Source organism: Leucopleurus acutus (genome assembly GCF_964270905.1).
Source record: "Leucopleurus acutus genome assembly, chromosome: 6".
Classification (NCBI taxonomy): Eukaryota; Metazoa; Chordata; class Mammalia; order Artiodactyla; family Delphinidae; genus Leucopleurus; species Leucopleurus acutus.
The window spans coordinates 63,379,394-63,399,911 of NC_139149.1; the positions used below are offsets into that span (position 1 = coordinate 63,379,394).

Here is a 20,518-nt window from a genome sequence, read left to right on the forward strand (position 1 = left end):
CTCAGTGCTTATATTTTATAGCTTATCCTTATGAAGTTAGAAGAAATCATGCAGATGTATGAAACATGTTAATATTGAATTTCTTTCGCCAGTAGCTAGTAAACTAAGATACCTCCTCGAACAAAGTGTCTCATCTGAAGTGCGAGTTCTGGTTTTCCCTGTGACAAGAAAGCAATATGACTTAGTTCCATAAAAACAAATTTTGCAGAAATCTTTTGATGTGTTTCTTATAAGACTAATTAGAGTGGTTGTTTTTTATTTTTCAGGTTACGTATTCAAGTAAATTCCTGGTTGTAGCATCATTAAAGGGAAGAAATTGGCAGCAATTTGACTTAGTCAGTCATATACCCATGCTTTGAGGTCACTGTAGTTTATTTATTTCTTCTTTGCTCAGATAAAACAAACATATTGATATTTATTTATTAGTCCATAATGAGTTTCTCATATGATTTTTTTAGACTATTTACTAAAGTATAAAGTACAAGCAGGTGACCTAAGCGATTTTAGTCAGAGTGCATTTATCATAATAAAAACAAAATCAGTTATTTCATTAACTCCACTTCAAGTAAGCAATTTTTGTTTGAGTGTTCCTTAAATACCCTGAATGTATCATCAACCCACCATTAAAATTTCTAGGTAAAAATATCCCCTCTCAGGTTAGTTCTGATCACCTACCACCAGGGGTCATTTTAACTCAAGGACCCTTTTCCCCTTTCCTCATCTATGGAATACTCTAGCAGAGCATAATTGTATAGCACGGGATTGAATTTAGAGCTCAAATTCTCAGAATTTGTGATGTCTTTAACTTTTAAAGGAGTTATTTTGAATTTTTTTTACTTACCAAAGTAGTTTTATAGCATTAAAATATAACCTAATCTTAACTGTAAGTATAGTAACCTAGTTTGAATGTTTTTTAAGAATAGTAATATTGTTTTGGTTTTTTGATTATAAGGACTCCTATTTAATTAGGTGTCATGACTTCTGATTTAAAATTCTAAGAAACTTTTCCTCCTTTTTATTTTTAGAATGATGCATAGTGACTTACAGATTATTTGCTGGAGAATCTAAAGCAATCTTGATGCTGTGCTTTGCTTATGAGAATTTACTTGTGACAATAACTGAAAAACTCCATTCACTGACTTTTTTAAAAATGTGGCACTATTAAAACATGAAACTTACTAAAGCTGTTGGTTTGATTTTGATAATTTTTAAAAGTCAGTGTTGAAAGTGAATTTAATATTTATTATCTAGGTACAAAAAGCTTTCTATAGCTTTTAATTCTTTTTTCGATATATTAGTATGTAATCATCAACTCTGCCTCAGTATAAATAGGAACAGTGGATGACTGACTAGTTTATATAACTCAGCTGTCAAGGTAAAATCATATTCAATATAATTGAATATCAGTTGCTGTATGTAGCAAGTGCCCTGAAGCAAGTTTCTCACTTATTTTTTCAACTTTTATTTGAAAATTTTAAGCATACACAAACTTTGAAAGAATAGTACAGTGGTCACCTGTATATTCATCTTGTATATGCAAAAATTACTAACTTTTTGCTGTTTGTTTTACATATTTGTGTATTTTTCCTTGACCATTTGAAATTAAGTTGCATTATGACATTTGACTTCCAAATACTTCAGTATATATCTTCTGAAAATTAAGGTGTTCTTTTTTATAGCCACAATACCATTATCATGTCTAAGAAAATCAGCAGTACTTTTTCCCTGGTTTTCTTTTTTTTTAATTAATTTTCAAATTTTTGTACAATTTTTAAAGACTACTTTCCATTTATAATTACTACAAAATATTGGCTGTATTCCCTGTGTTGTACAATACATCCTAGAGCCTGTCTTACACCCAATAGATTGTATCTCCACCCCTATATCCACCCCACCACTCCAGCTGATAACCACTAGTTTGTTCTCTATGTCAGTCCAGCAGTAATTTCTTAATGTCATCTAGTATTCATTCTATAATCAATTATTCCAGTTGTCCCCAAAATGTATTTTTGTGGATAGTCTTTCAAACTAAGATCTTATCAAGGCCTACATATTGTATTTTAGTTGTTTCAGAGATTGAATTCCACTAGAAATTTACTATAAATGTAATATGCTTTTTTTCCATTTTCTGTTATATGTGTGCTTATGTGGGTTGTTTTCATTAATAACACCTGCTATAGATACAGGTGAAGTAGAATCTGAGTGGCAGTAAGAGATGGAATTTACAAGTTGTTGATAGGAATTTAAAAGTTTTTTTTCTAATAATGACAGAATGGCTCTGAATTCTTTCTCATATTTTACTGGTGTGCTTAAGCCCAAACATATAAATACATATGTTATGTGATATTCTGTTTATTTTATGAAGAAGAGAAACTTGGTCTACTCAGGCTTTATTTGTTTTATTTGAAGTTGATGTGCCTGTCTTAATAAAAATGTTTCAGGAAAATTGATTTTCCTTTAGTATTTTGGAAACTGGTCATATTTTTAGAAGCATTACCCCAACTACAAAGATACGTTTATACCAAGGTTTGAAAGTACTCAGGTTGTAGATTTTTAATTTTATTTTATAAATGTACTTTTACTAACACTGCAAAGTAGCAAGTAAGATGGTTTTCATGTAATTTTTGTTTCAAATGTGACTTGAAAGCTCTGTGTGTGTAAGTATGTGTGTGTCTTTTGTGATTTTAATTTTTTTATTTTTTTTGAGGCTGTGTGGTGTATTTGAAATATCGTTCATCTAGCTGTCAGGATATCTTGGTCCTAGTTCTGTCTTTACTGTTTTACAGTCATCTGACCTCAGGCATGTCTTTTAGTCTCTCTGGTTCTTACATCCTCATCTGTAAAATGGGGATAATACCAGTTTTGCTACCCCGACAAAGTTGTTTCTTATATTAAATAAAGACATATGAAAACAGCTTGTACACAATAGGATTCTATAAAATGTAAGGCAATAGGTTATTGTTACGTTAAGTATATAAATTACCTAATATTGTTCTTCAGATTTGGCAATGACTTTTTAAAAGTATAGATTGTATTATCTCACCTTTAGTATCAAAGATGAGGAAATAAATTATACAGTGTTCAAAATAAGAATCTAACCAGTCATTTTCTTGGGTTAAATAAAGTATGTATTATGAGTGGTTTTAGAAAATTAGGTATTTGTTCAATTAAAAAAAGCACATAATAGCAAAAATGTTATAACACACAGTTAAGGTATATATTTATAAGTTTTGTCCTTTTGAGTGATTCTATTTTCATAAATCTCAACATTGAGTTGATAAAGATTTTATTGATAAATGTTATTCAGAAGATAAATGTTTAAAAAGTTTATGACAGTCAAAATTTTGTGGTCTGAAAGCCGCTTCTTGGTGGAAGTTTAACCATGTTAAAAAGTTGTATAGAATATAAAAATCCCATTTAGGGTAAATCTCACTTAAATTCTTTGGAAAAACTGTAGCTAACTTAAACCTTGCTAGCGTTTGTATGGTACTGTTGTAGCATCACAAAGTTAATTTGAATATTTGCTTTCTTCATTTTTCTTTCCTTGCAGCTTTTAGTGTGTGCCTAGATAAATATAACACAGGTGCAGTTTTAGATGTTTTAGATACATAATGTTATGCTTCAAGTTTTTGTTGCTGTTTTCATACAAGTAACCTTGAAAGATCTTAGAATTCTGCACATTGTCTGATAGTTTTTCTATTTAAAATGGATTATGAGAAGGAATGAAAAGAAAGAACAAACCCTTATCTATGAAGACATCTCAGTTAAATTTTTAAAGTGTTTTGGCCCACAAAAATGCCACCACCATCTTCCTCATTTTAAAAGAGTATAAGAGTGCAGTGACCCATTATAGTTCATCAGTGGCATAATGCTCTAGGCATTGATTTTAGTTTATAAGTTTTCTACTTTGTTTTAAAATAATCTACTTTGAGGCCTAATATTTCCTTTAGGTATTTCCACAGGTCTTTGCTAGGCATTAAGCAGATCTTGCTGCAGATAAATTAAAGATCTGGCAACATGTGTATGTATATATATATTGTGTACATAGATTTCTCCTCTCCAAATACTTTATAGAAGCCACTGATGTTTTATTTGTTGTCATAAAACTATATAAAAAGTTAACATTTTTTTTCCTGTATGTGTCCTTAGGAACTAAGCTCTTAATCTCAAATACAGAAAGATGACATTCATTTTCTACCTCTCTAGCTTCTTTACTGTATTAAATTTGTATCACATTTTTTTAATCTTTTTAAAACAGAGATGTGCTCCTGCATCTATTCGCCTCATGGACAACCAGCAATTTCAGTTTGGTAAGTAAGAAATGGTACTTTAAAAATCTGCTCACTAAGCCACAAAAACTTATGAAACACCAGTTATGTGCCAGGAAGAGTACTGAGTACAGAGATAGAAAGATAAATGTCATAGCTCCTGTCCTTCAGGAAGTTCTCAGTCTAATTAGGACAGACAGTTGTATAAATGAATGAGTGCAGGAGTGTTGGAGGTGATGTGAAAGAAGACTGCACTGGATACCCTGGTGCAGATGAAGGAGGGGTTGATCCTACTTGATTTTGCTTGAGATTGAGGCAGAGCGTGGGGAAAGGCTTCTTGAAGGAGTGATGCTTAGACAAAATCTTAAAAGGTGAATAGAAGTTTGCCTGAGACAGTCTCTTCTTTCCTACCAAATTTTTGTTCACTTATCAGCAAAAAATACGAAATTGTAAAACCTTAATGGTGTGTTTGAACTTCTTCAGATAGTTCTGTGTGGCTCAAATAGACTGTAGGGTGAAAGTGGTTACAAGAGATAAAGCTGGATGGGTGGACTAGGGCTTTGCAGGATAGATTTGGGTTTTATCTTGTCAGAAGAGGGATATCTTTGTAGAGGGAATACAATAAATCAGCTTTATAGAAAGAAAGCTCATTCTGCTAGCATTATGCAGGATGGATTAGGATGGTGCAAGCATGAAGGAGGAGTTGAAATGGTTAAAAAGGCAAATACTGGGGGCTTTGTTCAAGGCAGCAGCAGTGGAGATAGAGAGTAAAGAATAGATATTCCAAAGAACAGTTTGCCAACTGGATGTGGAAGGTTAAATAAAGGGAAGAGTTTAGGGCAACTCCTGATGTCTGATTGATTGACTGGTGGATTGAATAACAGTCTAGAAGAAGAGATGATTTTGGGGAAAAGACATTACAAATGGGTTGTGTTTAAGTTGACCATGGAATATTCAGGTGGAGAATTCAGTAACAGTTAACATGTTTCTTTTTCTTCCTATTTTGCTTAAAGTATTAAACTTTCTGACACAATTTATCATCTTATCAATTCTAGTTTTATTGCTTCTGAATTTTTCCATATGCTGAAATTTAGTTTGGAATTTAAGTTTATAGACATTAAATACCCTCAAAATAGTCCCAGAATGATTGCTCAATAATAAATACTAAAGGCCAAGTTAGGCAGGCTTTTCTTTGGTGTATGAGTAGCTTAGATTTTAATTTAGGGAAGAATGATTATCATAATTATATAGAAATTGAACTAAGGAACTCAGGTTGATAACATAACGTATCATAACATATCAAGGGTTCGTTTTAAAATTAGATTCTTCTAAGTCACAGCTTTTATTTCTTTAAGTAAATTACTTTCAAAATACTATACTACTGATAAAAGTTTAAGATAAATGTGTCCTATAAATGATGAAATAGTTAAATCAAATGAAAATCAAGACTCCTGTGTATTTTGGCCTGCATTCAGAGATCTAGGTTTGAAGAGAGCCATGTATCTATCTGATTAATAAGACTGTGTTATCCATTTATATGCTATAATGATAGTAAACTATGTTGGACATAGACACCTATGTAAAACTAATTATGATATGGCCAGATTTTATTTATAACTGGGATCTATAACAATTTAAACGTAGGTTCAAAGAAAGATCCTTTTGGTTATCTGTCATCCCTGTTCCACATTCTCATTACTGTACCTAGGAACATGCTCTAATGTTGGTTCTACTCTCGCTAGTCTTTAGTGTGTCTCCTCTCCTTCTGCCCTTTACTTGGCCACCAGAGTGATCCTTTAGCAATACAGATCTGATCATGCTTCTTGGCAGTCTGTAACCTTTTTGATTTCTCAGTATTCATTGAAGCTTTCCCACCTACATATCCTGCCATGACTTCATGATCAACCAACTAAATAACTCTTAGCACAGCAACGGGTGTCTGGGACCTTGTACCAACTGTATGGCTGATTGGTCAATGTTTGTACCGTATTGGTTGTTAACAAAGCACAAGCCTTATTATTAGTTGTTAATATTTTTATTATCACCCCTCTCCTTGACACAACTCAATATATTATATTGAAATGATACATTTTCAGTATATTGAAATGATATATATCATTGAGTACATTGAAACGATCTACATATTTTCCCTGTGAACTAATGTTTGTCAAATTTGGGAGATGTTTCTTATTCATTTTTATGTGTCCTGCACCTGTCACATAACAGACACTTACATGTTAATTGACTTAGTCATCAAATTAGCAAAAGAGGGTAAACAAATCTTGAATAGCATATAGGGTAGTGCTAAGCACATTATCAGTAGCACACAACCATCCCTCAAGGTTGTATTTCCAATTTATAAACAATTCAAAGGCTAAATACTTTGGCCAAAGTCCACAAGTTATATGTGGAGCTGGGGTTGAACCCAAATCTGTCTGACCCCAAAGCCCAACTTTTTCCAGTGCTTTGGAGCACTTCCTTGAAACATAAGGATTTATGAAATCCTTTAAAATTATTTAATTAACACTGTAACAATAACAAAATTCGCTAATCAAACTGTCTAGCTAGTAAATTTAGGAACTAGTTCCTTTGTTTTCTATATAAAATAAAACACAATAGCTGGAATATGTTTAGAATGTAATTAGTTCGGTAGGCAACATTAATTTAAGAATAAGTAAAAGATAATAATATCCTCTTAATTAATACTAATACCTGACCCACTTAAAAGTTAGTATCACTTTTGCAATAATTATGCTTGAAGCATATTCCATCAGGCTATCATGTCACTCAGTATTAGGGATATATGTGACTAACTCACAATAGTGTTAATAGAACTTGTGCATTTAAATTTCAGTGTGATAAGATGAACATATACCCTTAAGGATTATTCCATATTGGAGTAGTAATATTTGGAATCTTCATACATTGTGTAAAAATATGTGGACCAGAAGTCTTTTATGAGGATCAGATACACACACTCACACATTTATGTTTATATATTTGTTTCCAGTTGCTGTTAAAGTAGGCTGAATTCCATTTGGGACAGCGAGTGAATATTTTGATGATGGGTTACCTTTGACTTTATACATGCTAGAAATGGTATCTTTTAAAAACACTGGTTATGCTAGAGAACATTTCTGACAGGTTACCATGAAAGAAAAAAAAAATCCCAAACAAACCTCTTGTGATCCAGGATCTCAAAAAGATTGCTAGGTTCATGTCTATGTCATCTGCTCTTTATTTTTTGTTTGTTTGTTTTTTGCTTTGTTTGGTTGTAGCATGGTTACCTAACTTAGCTTCTGGTTAAGATTTATTTGGTTACTTGGTCTTTTATGTAATATAGTTTCTTATTATAATCTGTAAGAATGTAATAAATATTACAGATTCAGATTCTCACTTTAAAAAAACAGATGAATGGAAAAAAAGACTGCAAGTGATTGTTCCTCCAGAAATCTCTTTCTCAACCCCCTCTTTTTTCCTTCTAAAAAGCTAGCTTGCACCTATTTTAAAAGAAGGGATCTACACTTTAAAAATAAACAAAATCCCAAAACCTTAAAGCCTTTTTCAAAAATAAATGTTTTATTTGGAGATAATTTTAGATTTACTAGAGGCTTTAAAAGTCTTTATAAAAATTCTATATAAATGGTGTGCCAAATTTTTCTGAATTGGGCTCACAGTACTAGGCCAGATGCTTGACTCTTAAATGTTATAGTCATGGGAGTTAAGAAGTTGCTACTCTGAAAACAATGAGAAAACAGTAAAAGACTTTTACTCAATTAAGCTTAATCCGCAGGCAACGATGTTAATTTAACAGACTCTGAGACACCATTTATGTTTTTTGGCAATTTTAACTCTCTGGGTATAATTAAGGAAGCAATTACTAGTTTTATGCCAACAATTATGGATGAATTAAGAATTAATTAAGAAACAATCTTAAACTTGGCATTGACTCCATATTTGGTTATAGTTCTGAATGGTTTCTGCATAATTAAAAAAAATAAAAGTAGAACTAGCCACCATTGGGTGTTCCTAATGAAATAAAAATTAATGAAGTGATTTTACTATGTATAAACTATACCATTGAAAGATAACCTAAACTGTGTGTAGTAGTAATTACATATAGTAATTTGAGTTTAAAAAAAAAACCCAAGAAGAAGCTTGGTAAACAAAAAGTTGTTTGTGACTTTTTAAAAGATGTAGATCTTAATACCAATATGTTATATGTATAACATAGGAGATTTTAAAAACTAAAGTCATGGAAATGTTCACTTTCTTTTAGGATACTAAATTAAAGTAGCCTCTTGCTCTTATGAAAAACATAGATAAATTAGTTTGCTATTAACTTAAAATATGAACTTTTTTTCTTCTTAGGTCATGCTCTCAAACCTCAGGTTTCCTCTATTTTTACATCATTTTTGGATGGATTAAAAAAGTTTTATATTACAAAGGTAAGAATTTTTTTTAATGCTTAGGATATTAATTTTGTTTTCTGACTTCTCTTCCTCACACACACCTATGTTCTTCCACGTTGCTGTGAACATTTCATAATTGTTTTTTTTTATGTTGGAGTAAATATTTAATCAAGTAAATCAATTATGCATTCAATTTCAGAAAATATAAAAGCTTTCCCGGATTTGAAGTTCCTAAAAATAACACTTCATTGAACAGTTTTAGCATATAACATTTTTTATAGTCTGAATTTTTTCCTTCATAGTAGATATCTAGAAGTGGAATAAAAGTATTCGTTTTTTTAAAACTTTTGACACATGACAATGCATATGTGCCATTTTTGGATTGCATCCTTGCTATTGCATATGGGATTTTTTGTTTTCTTTTGTTTTAAATTTAGTAAATCCAGGGGGGAAATAGTATTTTATTTTAGTTGAAATTTCTTGAAACTCTAATGAGACTGACCATTTCCCCGTATTTCCTAGATGTAATTTTTTGTGAATTAGTTGAATGTGGTTATTTTGCTAGGGGTAGCAACGTCAAACAAACAACTTCTGTTTGTTCTTTTTGGGGGGTGCGGGGGGAATGGTTTAATGCCTTGCTGTGTGCCTTTTGAAAAATGAAATTATTAGATGCCTTTTTCATAAATGTTGTAAATAATTTTTCCAGTCAGTTGACTCCTTTTTAATAAGGTTTCTTTCTTTTCTTTCTTTTTCTTTCGGTGTAAAAGTTTCTAATTTTTATATCTTTCCTTTGATTATTTAATTACTTTTAAGCTTAGAAAAGCCTATCTTCCTCCAGAACTATGATTAGGACCATTTTCTTCTCTCTCTCACTTATTTGTTAAAAAGGAATTTTAAAACTTTTTGTCTTTATTACTGTTTGACTTCATTTCAATTTTATGATGTGAGATAAAAAACTAAGTTAATCTTCACCTCTTGCTCTACTGATTGCTAACTAGTTGTGACAGCACCATTAACTAACCTGTCCTTGCTTTTCGTTTTTGTTTTTTGTTTCTTTTTGCTGTACGCGGGCCTCTCACTGTTGTGGCCTCTCCCGTTGCGGAGCACAGGCTCCAGATGCGCAGGCTCAGCGGCCACGGCTCACGGGCCCAGTTGCTCCGCAGCATGTGGGATCTTCCCAGATTCCCAGACTGGGGCGCGAACCCAGGTCCCCTGCATCGGCAGGCGGACTCTCAACCACTGTGCCAACAGGGAAGCTCCTTGCTTTTCTTATATTGATTTGCCATGTCTAAGACATCTTCTCATATACTTATATAAGAAAAAGACATTTTTATGTAATAGCTTTTGTTCTTGAAAAGAGCTTTTGTTTAATGAGCTTTTGTTCTTGAAAAATTAAATGGATTTAATTGCTGTAGATCTAGTTCTCCCTCTTATTTTTTCAGAATTTTCCTTGTTATCACCATTATCTACCTGTTCAGTATCCTGGAAAATTTTTAGAAACTCTTCATCATTTTAGGAAGCTCATTGAGGTTTTTATTAAAATTGGAATAAACTATTATATTAATTTGGGCAAAAGTCGACCGATTTATAATACTTAGTTTATGCATTTGGGAACATACGTTTCTCTCATCTTTTTTTTAGACATGTTTTCCTAATGAAGTTATGTATTTCCTTTTAAGATTATTCTTAGATGTTTTATATTGTTTTATACATAAGGTCTCCTTTGAAAATATTACTTAATAAGAAGTTATTGGTGGTATAACTGCTGCTGGTTTTTACTCCCCCCCAACATCCTGCTACTTTATTATGTTCTATCATTTTGGTAGTTTTATTTGATTCTTTGGTACAGTTATAATTCTTACAAGTTAATTTGTTGTATTTCCATACCAATATGTCATTATAATTGATACCTTGGCATACTTTAAAATGAAGTGTTTTTCCTGAGTGCTGTTCTATCGTGATGACCTAAACACGTACATTAAGCATTCTTTTTGATTGACACGTAAAGTCCCAAAGCTCAGATTTTGAAGAGCTGGTATGTTTGAGCTCAGATCAGAAGAAAAAAAGAGCAAAATGTATTTTGATTTACTATTTTGTAGACTAAGACTTATCTGTAATAATAATATTCTTTTGTAGTTTAAAGGATTTGATCCAAATCAGCTAAGTGTCGCTACATTACTGTTTGAGGGGGACCGTGAGAAGGTTCTTCAACATGAAAAACAAGTGTATGACATTGCTTCAAAATTTGGGTATGGCTTTCAGTTCATAATGCCAAGAGAAAGTTAAGCGAAAATTCTGATATCTCCAAGCAGTTGTTAATGTACACTTTTCAGTATTAAATTTATGTTAATATATGGTAGTCAACTTGAAATAATATGTTGGTTTACTTCTAAAGTTTGTAGAAGGCTAGACTGGTATGTTGCTCTTACTTGTCTAATCGTATGCGTGACATAGTGAATCTTCTTATTGTATTTTTTCATTAATGGTAATTTTATATTATTTTCTATTTGTTGTGCTAAGTGAAATAGAAAAAAATTCATAGTCATGTTGCTATTTAGTGGTAATAGTATATGTATAAAACATGCTATAAGTATGTTTTTAAAAGGAAATTGTGTTTAATCAAAAGTATTTGATAAATTATCTATACTCCACTTCCTGTCACTTACTGTTTTGTGCTGGTATAAAGAAACTGAAAACATTTCACATCTGTAACCAACTGAATAATGATTGGGTGGTTTCTGTCTGTCCACTTGATGGATTATAAGATTGATCGATGAGAACTATAGTGAAAGCGCCATTTATCAGGACTACATGTTTTTCCTTTCCTTTTTAAGTACATAATAAACAGTTTTCTGGATACCAGTCTTTTTTTTTTTAATTTCAGAGCTTAAAATATATCATACACATACATTATCCTTAATCTGAGTTCTTTGTAAATATTTACTTTTATTTCTTTTTTTCCCCTTTTCTTGCTGTTCTTTATGAGAACAAATGAACGCTTAATTTGGAGCCATATGTCTTAGAATGCGCCACTTTTATGTGTTTTCCTCATATATAATGTTCAGCCCTTTGTTTTTAGGATTTTCTGAACTTAGTATTAAAGTGCAGTATTCTTAGAAAAAGATAATCTTGGGCCTAATTTTTACTTTACCTTTGTACTGTTTTTGAACATTGAAAAATAATCTCTCAGTTTTATTTTTACCCTATTCTGCAGTTGGCAAGTGGAATTATAATTTTTTTAGTAAAAGGTGAAATTCAGTAATCTTTCACTTTTTCTTCTCCACAGTACCTTTTTGGGAATTATTTATGTTTTAGCTAAATTAGTTAAGAGTGCTGTAAGGTTTCATTTAATGAGCAGATGGGTTGGATATCAGGTTATCTCTGAAATGTTTTGAAATGTTCATGTACATATTTTTTAGTTTCTAAGTTATGTGGAGTACATATATAATTTGATTTAAAAACTTTTTAAACCCATGATACTAGTGAGAAACAAACACTAAAGGAGTTTTAAATGAAAACCTTTTACATCTAAATTAAATCTTTTGTATCTACTTAGCCTTAAATATTAGAGACTGAAACTTTTAAAGTTATTTCATTATATATTTAAATGTTTATTTGGGATTTCAAAAATTTCCAGAGTCATTTGTAGGGAAATGGATGCTATAATATTTTAATCACTGTATGTAAGGTTAAATTTGCTTAATTTCATCTCACTACTCCCCACCCCCACCTCCAACACACACACACATACACACACCCAGAGATTGCACTTTGTGGGATCTATAGTTATAGTTCCAATTCAGAGTAGCCAGCAAATCATTACTAGTTAATAAGGTGCCGCATTTCCTGTTAGACTGGGATAGGATGATGACAAAAGACCTTTTTGTCCTAACGCACACATACTTTTTATAGGGCATGATCTGTCTCTTTTGGGGCCTCACCATTGATGCCTGCTATATTACTAGATGCTTGATTAAATATTTATTGAAAGGATTTATGAAACTGAATACTTTATTTTTCCCTGACATCTTTTATGCTACTTTATTTATGCCTAATTACTGTGCCACCCTTCAAACAGTATATTTTAATCTTTAGGTATTTATTGGGACCATGTTGTCAGTTTTATTTAATTTGAGCCACCAACTATCAAGAACTGGCTTTTCATGTAATGCCAGTTTTGTTTTTCTCATGTAACACCAGCCATTTACAACTTGAAATAATAGTGAATCTTTCTTAAGGTGAATCCAGATCTCTTTGGATACTGATAACGAGGCCCCAGAACTATTGATTTAATTCCAGCAATTTGCTTAAACTAAACAACAAACTTGTATCAAATTCATCCATTAAAAATAGGTTATATTAAATGAGGTATGTCAGCAAGGGTAAAGCATTAAAAACTTAGACCCTGATTGGAGTGTCATTTTTTTTGCTATTATTATTTGCTACTTCTTAGTTATGTTTATAATTAATTTCTTAATATACTTTCATCTGGCACCCTTCTTTTAGATGCAGAAATCTGTGTTGAACAACCCTAGGCTATCACCAGGCAGGTGACTTAGGGCTCTTTTGATTTTTTGATACTTGGAAGTATATCTTCGCGTGGTTTTCCAGCAGTAGTCCCGGTTTTCCCCCAGTTCTCTCTAGGCACTAGTTCTTTGTTCTAACCACTGAAAGATTCAAGGATATTTTTCATAAGATGCTGCCAACCCTCATTCCTCAATCATTTCTCCTGCATAACTAGCTGGAGGAAAGCATCACTAAGTTTCTTTCTAATAAAGTTTTCATAAGTTAGTTTAGCTCATGTATTTTATTTTGAATTAGGGCATTGTCAATCTATTCTTTATTTTCTGTTCTTTTGTTTTATCCTGTTTCCACCACCTCACTGGCTTTATTTATGTATTTTAGAATTTATTATTTATTTATTGGCTGCGTTGGGTCTTTGTTGCTGTGCATGGGCTTTCTCTAGTTGCGGCGAGCGGGGGCTACTCTTTGTTGCGGTGCGCGGGCTTCTCATTGCGGTGGCTTCTCTTGTTGTGGAGCATGGGCTCTAGGCGCAGGGGCTTCAGTAGCTGTGGCTCGTGGGCTCTAGAGCTCAGACTCAGTAGTTGTGGCGCATGGGCTTAGTTGCTCCACGGCATGTGGGATCTTCCTGGACCAGGGCTCGAACCCGTGTTCCCTACATTGGCAGGCGGATTCTTAACCGCTGCACCACCAGGGAAGCCCACCTCATTGGCTTTAAATTGATTGTTTTTAATGAAGTACTCCCAACAGTTGAGAACATTTTTGTGAGTTATCTTAGCCATTTTTCCTTTTTGCCTTCCACACCCACGCAAACACTGTTAAATACCTTTGAACACATATGATCCAATAGAATATAATAGCCAAATGTTGAATAATCATACATTGGTTGTTTATCTGTGGTTGCTAGTAATGTACTTTAACTTCTCTAAGAGCTAAGCGGAGTAAACATTACCTGTCACCAATCATGACAGATGCATTGACATTTACCATAGAACTTAAGGTAATATGCTATTGTTATTTTTAAAGGGTTATATTTAAAGTATTAATTTTAAAGTGCTTAAATTGTTTAATGTAATTCAACATGAGTGTGATTAGGATCACCAGATGGTTCTTTTATATAACAAGATTATCTCTCATTCCTCTTTCAGTAGTCTTCCCAGTCCTTCCTCATGTAACAGCTTTAAGTTTAAGAACCTTGTTAATTGATGTTTTAAGGAAGTAGGGGATGGATGTTGCTACTTTAACATAAGGCAGTTGAATTTAAGTATAGTTTTTTGGAGTGGCTGCAAAAGTGGCAAGTTAGAAGCATTTAATTTCTAAACCCTACTATTGTTTACATAGTGTATCTTAAAGTAATTTTGGCTGGAAGACTAGATAGTTCTGAAAGCTAAAAAAAGAGAGGTTCCAAGAAGCTAAATTTGCAGGGAAACCTGTGATTCAGAAAAGCGAACCCAGAATGACTTTTATTCTTTTGGAGGGTTTATGAATTTAGAATGGACATCCAGTTTCTTCCTGGTTTGGGTAAGAAAATGCATATTTCTGTGTGGTTTGTCACACTAGATTCCAAGTGGAACGGATCTTTTTTTTCCCCTTGGCCAGATATTAGAAAAGGGTCTAAAGAAAAATGGCTTGACCTGGGACTGCAGAGTCGGACTTTTTCTCATCCTGATATATCAGGATGCTATATCTTATATCAGTAGGCCTGATATAGGAGAGACAGGCCTACTAAATGTTCATACCTGTTACTTCTCACCAAGTACATACTCAGAATGCACCTGAGTATGATTCCCAGCAATGGTCTCTTGCACCCTTTCCTAGTCTTCATGCTCCTTTCCTTTCCTTCTGCCGGTAGGCCTAGCATGAACTGTGTCTTTCCTAGATCAGTAGGGTTTTTTCTCTCTTGGAGTTAGTGTCTGACTCAGATTCATATCTACCTGAGGTTTGGGTTCATCTATTTTCCTCCAAGCACCTGCCACAGCAATTTTCTGACTAGTTTACTTTTTGTTTTGGAACTTTGTTTGACTCCCTACCCCAACGTAACATCCATACACATCTAACCCAGAATTGTCTTCTGTTTCTTCTTACTTTTCAATCTTAGCAGCTTGACCTAAGTTGTTTTCTTTGCTCATTAACATTCTAGTAACAAATGCCCCCCTTCATTTCATTATACCCTTTCCCCATGTAGTTCTAGACTAGAGCTGCTCCTATCAAGTCTTTGCCACTCCTTCTGGATGACACTAATTCGTGTATATCCAACTATAATACAAAGTCAAGAAATCTGATTTAGCCCGTATGTCCTAGCTGAAAATTGCCTTACAGTATTTGTGTAGAACAAGGGTACATCTACATTGTATTTCTTACTTACTGCCAAATTCAGACAAAACATCGGGGAAAGAAAGGATTTAACTGTAAAGGTGTTAACTGAATTCATAAGAGAAATGAGAAGAGGCTCAAATCACAGAGGTTCAAAACCTGAGTCTTAAGCAACACTATGGTTAAGGGCTCAGCATCCTGAGACCAAGAAGGCGCAGTTAGGGTATTAAGAAGAGAGACATAAAGATTAGCCATCAATCATGACTCAAGAAAGCCACAAGAAAAGATATTTTTCCTTTTATTTGTTTTTATTGAGGGATTTTTAGTGGGTACTTTGAGAATTTGGGATAAGTTTTATTTAGTTGACTAAGACTACTTAAAATTTAATTTCTGCCTGATGATGGAAAAAAGCAAAATTAAAAACTATCTACTGAAGGTAGTGGAAATCAGTAATTATTCATAGTATTTTAAAATTAGAATGACTTTAACAAAGCAGAGTACTTGGACTGAAATATATGTTATATGGGGTTGATTCTAACTAGATCACCAAATACAGCTTCTGTACAAAGCTACTTTCCAATTGAAATGGATGTGTTCATACTGTTGCTCTTGTACTTGCCTGTATGTTGCTTCATAAATTTTAATGTATCTGTGTAAGTATGTTTTGTCTGTCTTTTAAATCATAAATCCCATAAAGTAAACACCTTGTCTAATACTCCAAATACTATGTGCTCAAGTATTCAGAAAACTTCTTGGTGTTTGGAAGATCCTAGTCAGTCATTGCAAATCTTTATATATGAATAAGACTATAATACATGAATATACAGGTAAAAATATAATATGAGTAAAATAAGAGTATTTTAAGTATCTCGTTATGCTTGTGACGATTATTTAAGCTTGTTTCTCGTGGCTTATTCTCTGTTCTTTTGACAGTATGAGTAGAAGTAGTTGAGTTCATATCAGTCAGTTTTACTGGTTTGGTAGATATAAAATTAATTACCAAACTGAATATTAAAAATATTTTTGTTATCCAAGACTATTCTCTTGACAGCTCATTGATACATTTATGATAAATGAGATTAAAATAAAAATGAGATGTAAAGTAACATATGTTAATCTGTTAAGCAGTTATCTTGGGGTATTGTATCAGTTTGGTTAGTTTTATATATTTTTAATAGTTCATTTGAAATATACTGACAGTGTATTCTTTAATTACAGTGGATTAGCAGCTGGAGAAGATAATGGACAGAGAGGTTATTTGCTGACCTATGTCATTGCATACATTCGAGTAAGTTATCTCATTTCTTTTATCAGTTTATGTTGCAAACAATACTTTTTCTATAAGTGAATAAAATTATTTTCTTTATTTTCTTAAATTTTAACCTATGGTAATTTAGCATATCATTGTACTCATATGAGTCCAGGATTTTTCTGCCTTATAAAATTTTCTTTCATACCTTTACACTTTTGTGGTGGCTTATGAATTGCTCTTTCCAGTTTTGATATTAAAACAGAATTGTACTCCGGGTAAAAAATTTAGTATTATAAGTTACTTATCATATAAGTATTATATCTTGTACGCTATAAAATATATTTTCCTAGCTGAGGTGGTTCCAGATAGTCTATCTATTTAGCCACTACAAAGACAGACACTCTATTTTCTAATTTATTTTTAAAGAAAAGTTGATTTTAAAAGATTTCTTTTCCTTTCTCTAGTCCCTCCTCCCCCAACTTCCCTATCTCCCTGGTCCTTTGATCCTGATGATCACTTTTTGGTATTGGTTAATTTGCTGTTTAGGCCACTAAAAATCTGTCCTGCTAGTATTCTCTGCATGTACCTAGACAGTTTCTGGATAGAGACTCCATTCATTAGAGAAATATTTGAGTTCCTGCCGTGTGTCAGACACTCTGCCTGGTGCCAAGGGCACAGAGGAAAACAAGACAAAGTTTCTGTCCTTCTGGAGATTATATCTCACACTTGGGGCCCCTTTCCCATGCTCTTTTGAGGTAGATAGTAAAGAGCCCAGGAGGTTGAATTAGAAACATGAAATACTAATAATGAACATGAAATACTACTAATATTATGGACTCTTCTGCATCTGTTATAATTTCTTAATTTTGTGTATATGTCTTAACAGGATTTGGGTTTGGAATACTATGTATTAGGGGAATCTTTTGAGACTTCTGCTCCTTGGGACAGGTAAAATGAAATGCCTGATATTATTAAAATATGCTATACAATTGCTGAAGTAATTTATTGTGTGTGAATATGTAAACTTTTAAAGTTTTGTAAGGAAACGTTGAAACAAGGTAATCACTTTTATTTAACTTAATATCTTCATCAGAATGTCACATTTGCAAGCCATTTTTAAAATTTTAGACAGACTTGTCCATGTCCCACAGAAGGAAGTTATTACCGCAGTTTACATTTTAAAGAATTTTACTGAACACTAAATGTCACTATGTGGTTTTACTTAGCTTTGATTTAAATTCTTAAATGGTTAATATGCTTAAATGTTCTCTAAAAAGTCCCCCCAAAATATAACCTTCTTTTGTAGTATTTCATTTAGCTTTTGATATTTGTATGTACACTGTTAAGCAAGATCTTAACTTGAATTTAAGTGATTTCTGAAAGAAACCCAATTTAAGAAATTATGTATAATTTCTGTTTTTAAATTATACACATGTATACATACAAATATTGGTTAGGGAATTAATAGTAAAAACTGATTAGGAAATGTGAAGTGGTTATATTAAAGATAGACTTGTGAGTTAACTAATAAAAAATTCTTGAGGTTGTTAGCACATTTTTAATCTAGCATACCTTACATTTTACTTTTTCTTTATAAAATTTACTATTTTAAATCTATAATAAAGTATATAGGATATAAAAAATCCCCCTGAATATACCTGTTAGATGTTACCTATCTTAACATTTTTGTTCTACCCTAACCTCTTTTTTTCCTCCCCCAGAAAACTTTTTACTTTTCTACGCTGTCTTCATCTACTATGGGTTTTGACTTTTGCTGTATTGATGCTAATAGTCCATGCATTGTAAGATAGCAATCAAATTTATAGTATCAATATGTTAGTCACAGCATTCAGTTTTTGATGCTAAATTTTAATAAGGGGAATAAATCTTATAAATAAAAAGAATTATCACTTCATCAACATCTGACATGTTTGAACAGCAGATATAGTTTGGGAGCTGTTCATAGATGTCTCAGAGACCATTTTCGTCTTTAATACCTTTTCTTACTGGGGAAAGTGGGTTAGTGTAGTGTTACTTCTTCAGTAGTATGAATTTCCTTGTCATCAATTACTCCTTACCTATGATTGCCATTTTGTCTTTAAATTCTTCCAACTGTGGAAGCTAGTCATGCACTATCTTTTCATTTTTCTTTATACTTTCCTTGTATATTCTTAAATACTTTTTTGACTCACTGACTATATCTGTTTTATACAGGGTTACGTACTTGGTTTTCATTTAAAACAACGTCTTCAACTGAAGTTTTAATAAATAAAATTAAGGGAAAGCAGCTGTATTCCTGACATAAAATTTGTTACCATTTAGTAACTTGCTTTCTCTTTCAAACCTTTAGCTAAGTAGAGACCTTGTTTAGCAGCAACCCATGGGATCAGGGTCTTCAACCCTCACATATTATTAGGTTGCTTGGCCTTTTCATGCATAAGTTTCTTAAAGGATTATTGGTCTTACTAGTTTTTATATATTCCTCTGTGGCCCTAGCACAATGACTGCACCTATTAGGTGCTCAGTGAATATTCTGCATAGACTCCTATGAATGAACTATGGAATAGTGTAAGAATGTAGCCTTATAAAAATAGCCGCCTAGAGGTCCGAGTTGGAGATTTGAAGATTTTAGAGACATCAGCTTGAGATTTGTGATTAAAACCAAAGGAGATATACAAACACTTAACAGGTAAATGGACAAAGAGAAAAGAAAGAAGACCTGAGAAAGAAGTCCAAGAAACCCCAACCTTTAAGGGATAAAAACAAAGGATTCATTTAAGTTGTACAAATAAGCGCTAGCAGAGGAGATTGGGGAGTAAAATCTAGAAGATTTGGAGGAAAACCAGTGCTGTGAGAGGAGCTGAGGGAAATTGTTTTCAAGGAGGAAATGGTCAATAGTGTTAAATTTGCTAATAGGTCAGGTAAGAATTTAAAAGTATACACAGTACGGGACTTCCCTGGTGGTCCAGTGGTTAAGACTCCTTGCTTCCAGCGCAAGAGGCTTGGGTTCGAGCCCTGGTCAGGGAACTAAAATCCTGCATGCCACGCGGCCAAAAAAAAAAAAGGTATACACAGTTTTGTTTACTTCCTATGTAGTGACTGGTCCAAATGGACTGTATTGACCTTTGCATGAGTTCTGTTAGAAAATACTTTCAGAACTCCATACAAATAATTTCTAGAAAGTACCTCATTCAAGTAACACTTGAATTCTGTTTTCTAGGGTCATGATAAAGAACTTGTTACTTTTATAAATTTGTAATATTCACGAACTCCTGTAGATATTAAAATTTAGTAGATTTTATTTATATTTAAAATTTTATTTGTTTGGTTGTGCCGGGTCTCAGTTGCGGCATGTGGGCTCCTTAATTGCAGCATGCAAACTCCCAGCTGCAGCATGCATGTGGGATCCAGTTCCCCGACCAGGGATCAAACCCAGGCCCCTTGCACTGGGAGCGCAGAGTCCCATCCACTGCGCCACCAGGGAAGTCCCTTTATTTATATTTAAAGTATCTGTTTTGTAAGTTGGATTTTCAAATTAAAGACATTAAATTTCAATAATCTAAATTCTTTATGAAAGATTTTTAAGAAACATGGACCCTTACCATTCTATAAATAAGGCATAGGTAACATTGATAAATTGTATCTGCCTGCAGCTCTCACAGAATAAAGCAGAACTTAACTTGAGTGCTGTTTTGTAAAGTCAGATTTTATAAAACTTTCAGAATCTATAAAAGTAAAAATTGACATGCTAA

At 32.9% G+C, this 20,518-nt stretch overlaps 1 protein-coding gene across 1 annotated transcript in view; it reads left to right on the plus strand.

Moving 5' to 3' along the window:
- AGPS (alkylglycerone phosphate synthase) overlaps positions 1-20,518 on the plus strand; it is a 137,417-nt gene that overhangs the window by 83,738 nt on the left and 33,161 nt on the right. The window contains exons 12-16 of the mRNA XM_082841178.1: positions 4,259-4,310; positions 8,640-8,716; positions 10,817-10,929; positions 16,733-16,802; positions 17,653-17,714. Coding sequence (XP_082697304.1) covers positions 4,259-4,310; positions 8,640-8,716; positions 10,817-10,929; positions 16,733-16,802; positions 17,653-17,714 — 374 coding nt within the window. The remainder of the gene's footprint in view (positions 1-4,258; positions 4,311-8,639; positions 8,717-10,816; positions 10,930-16,732; positions 16,803-17,652; positions 17,715-20,518) is intronic.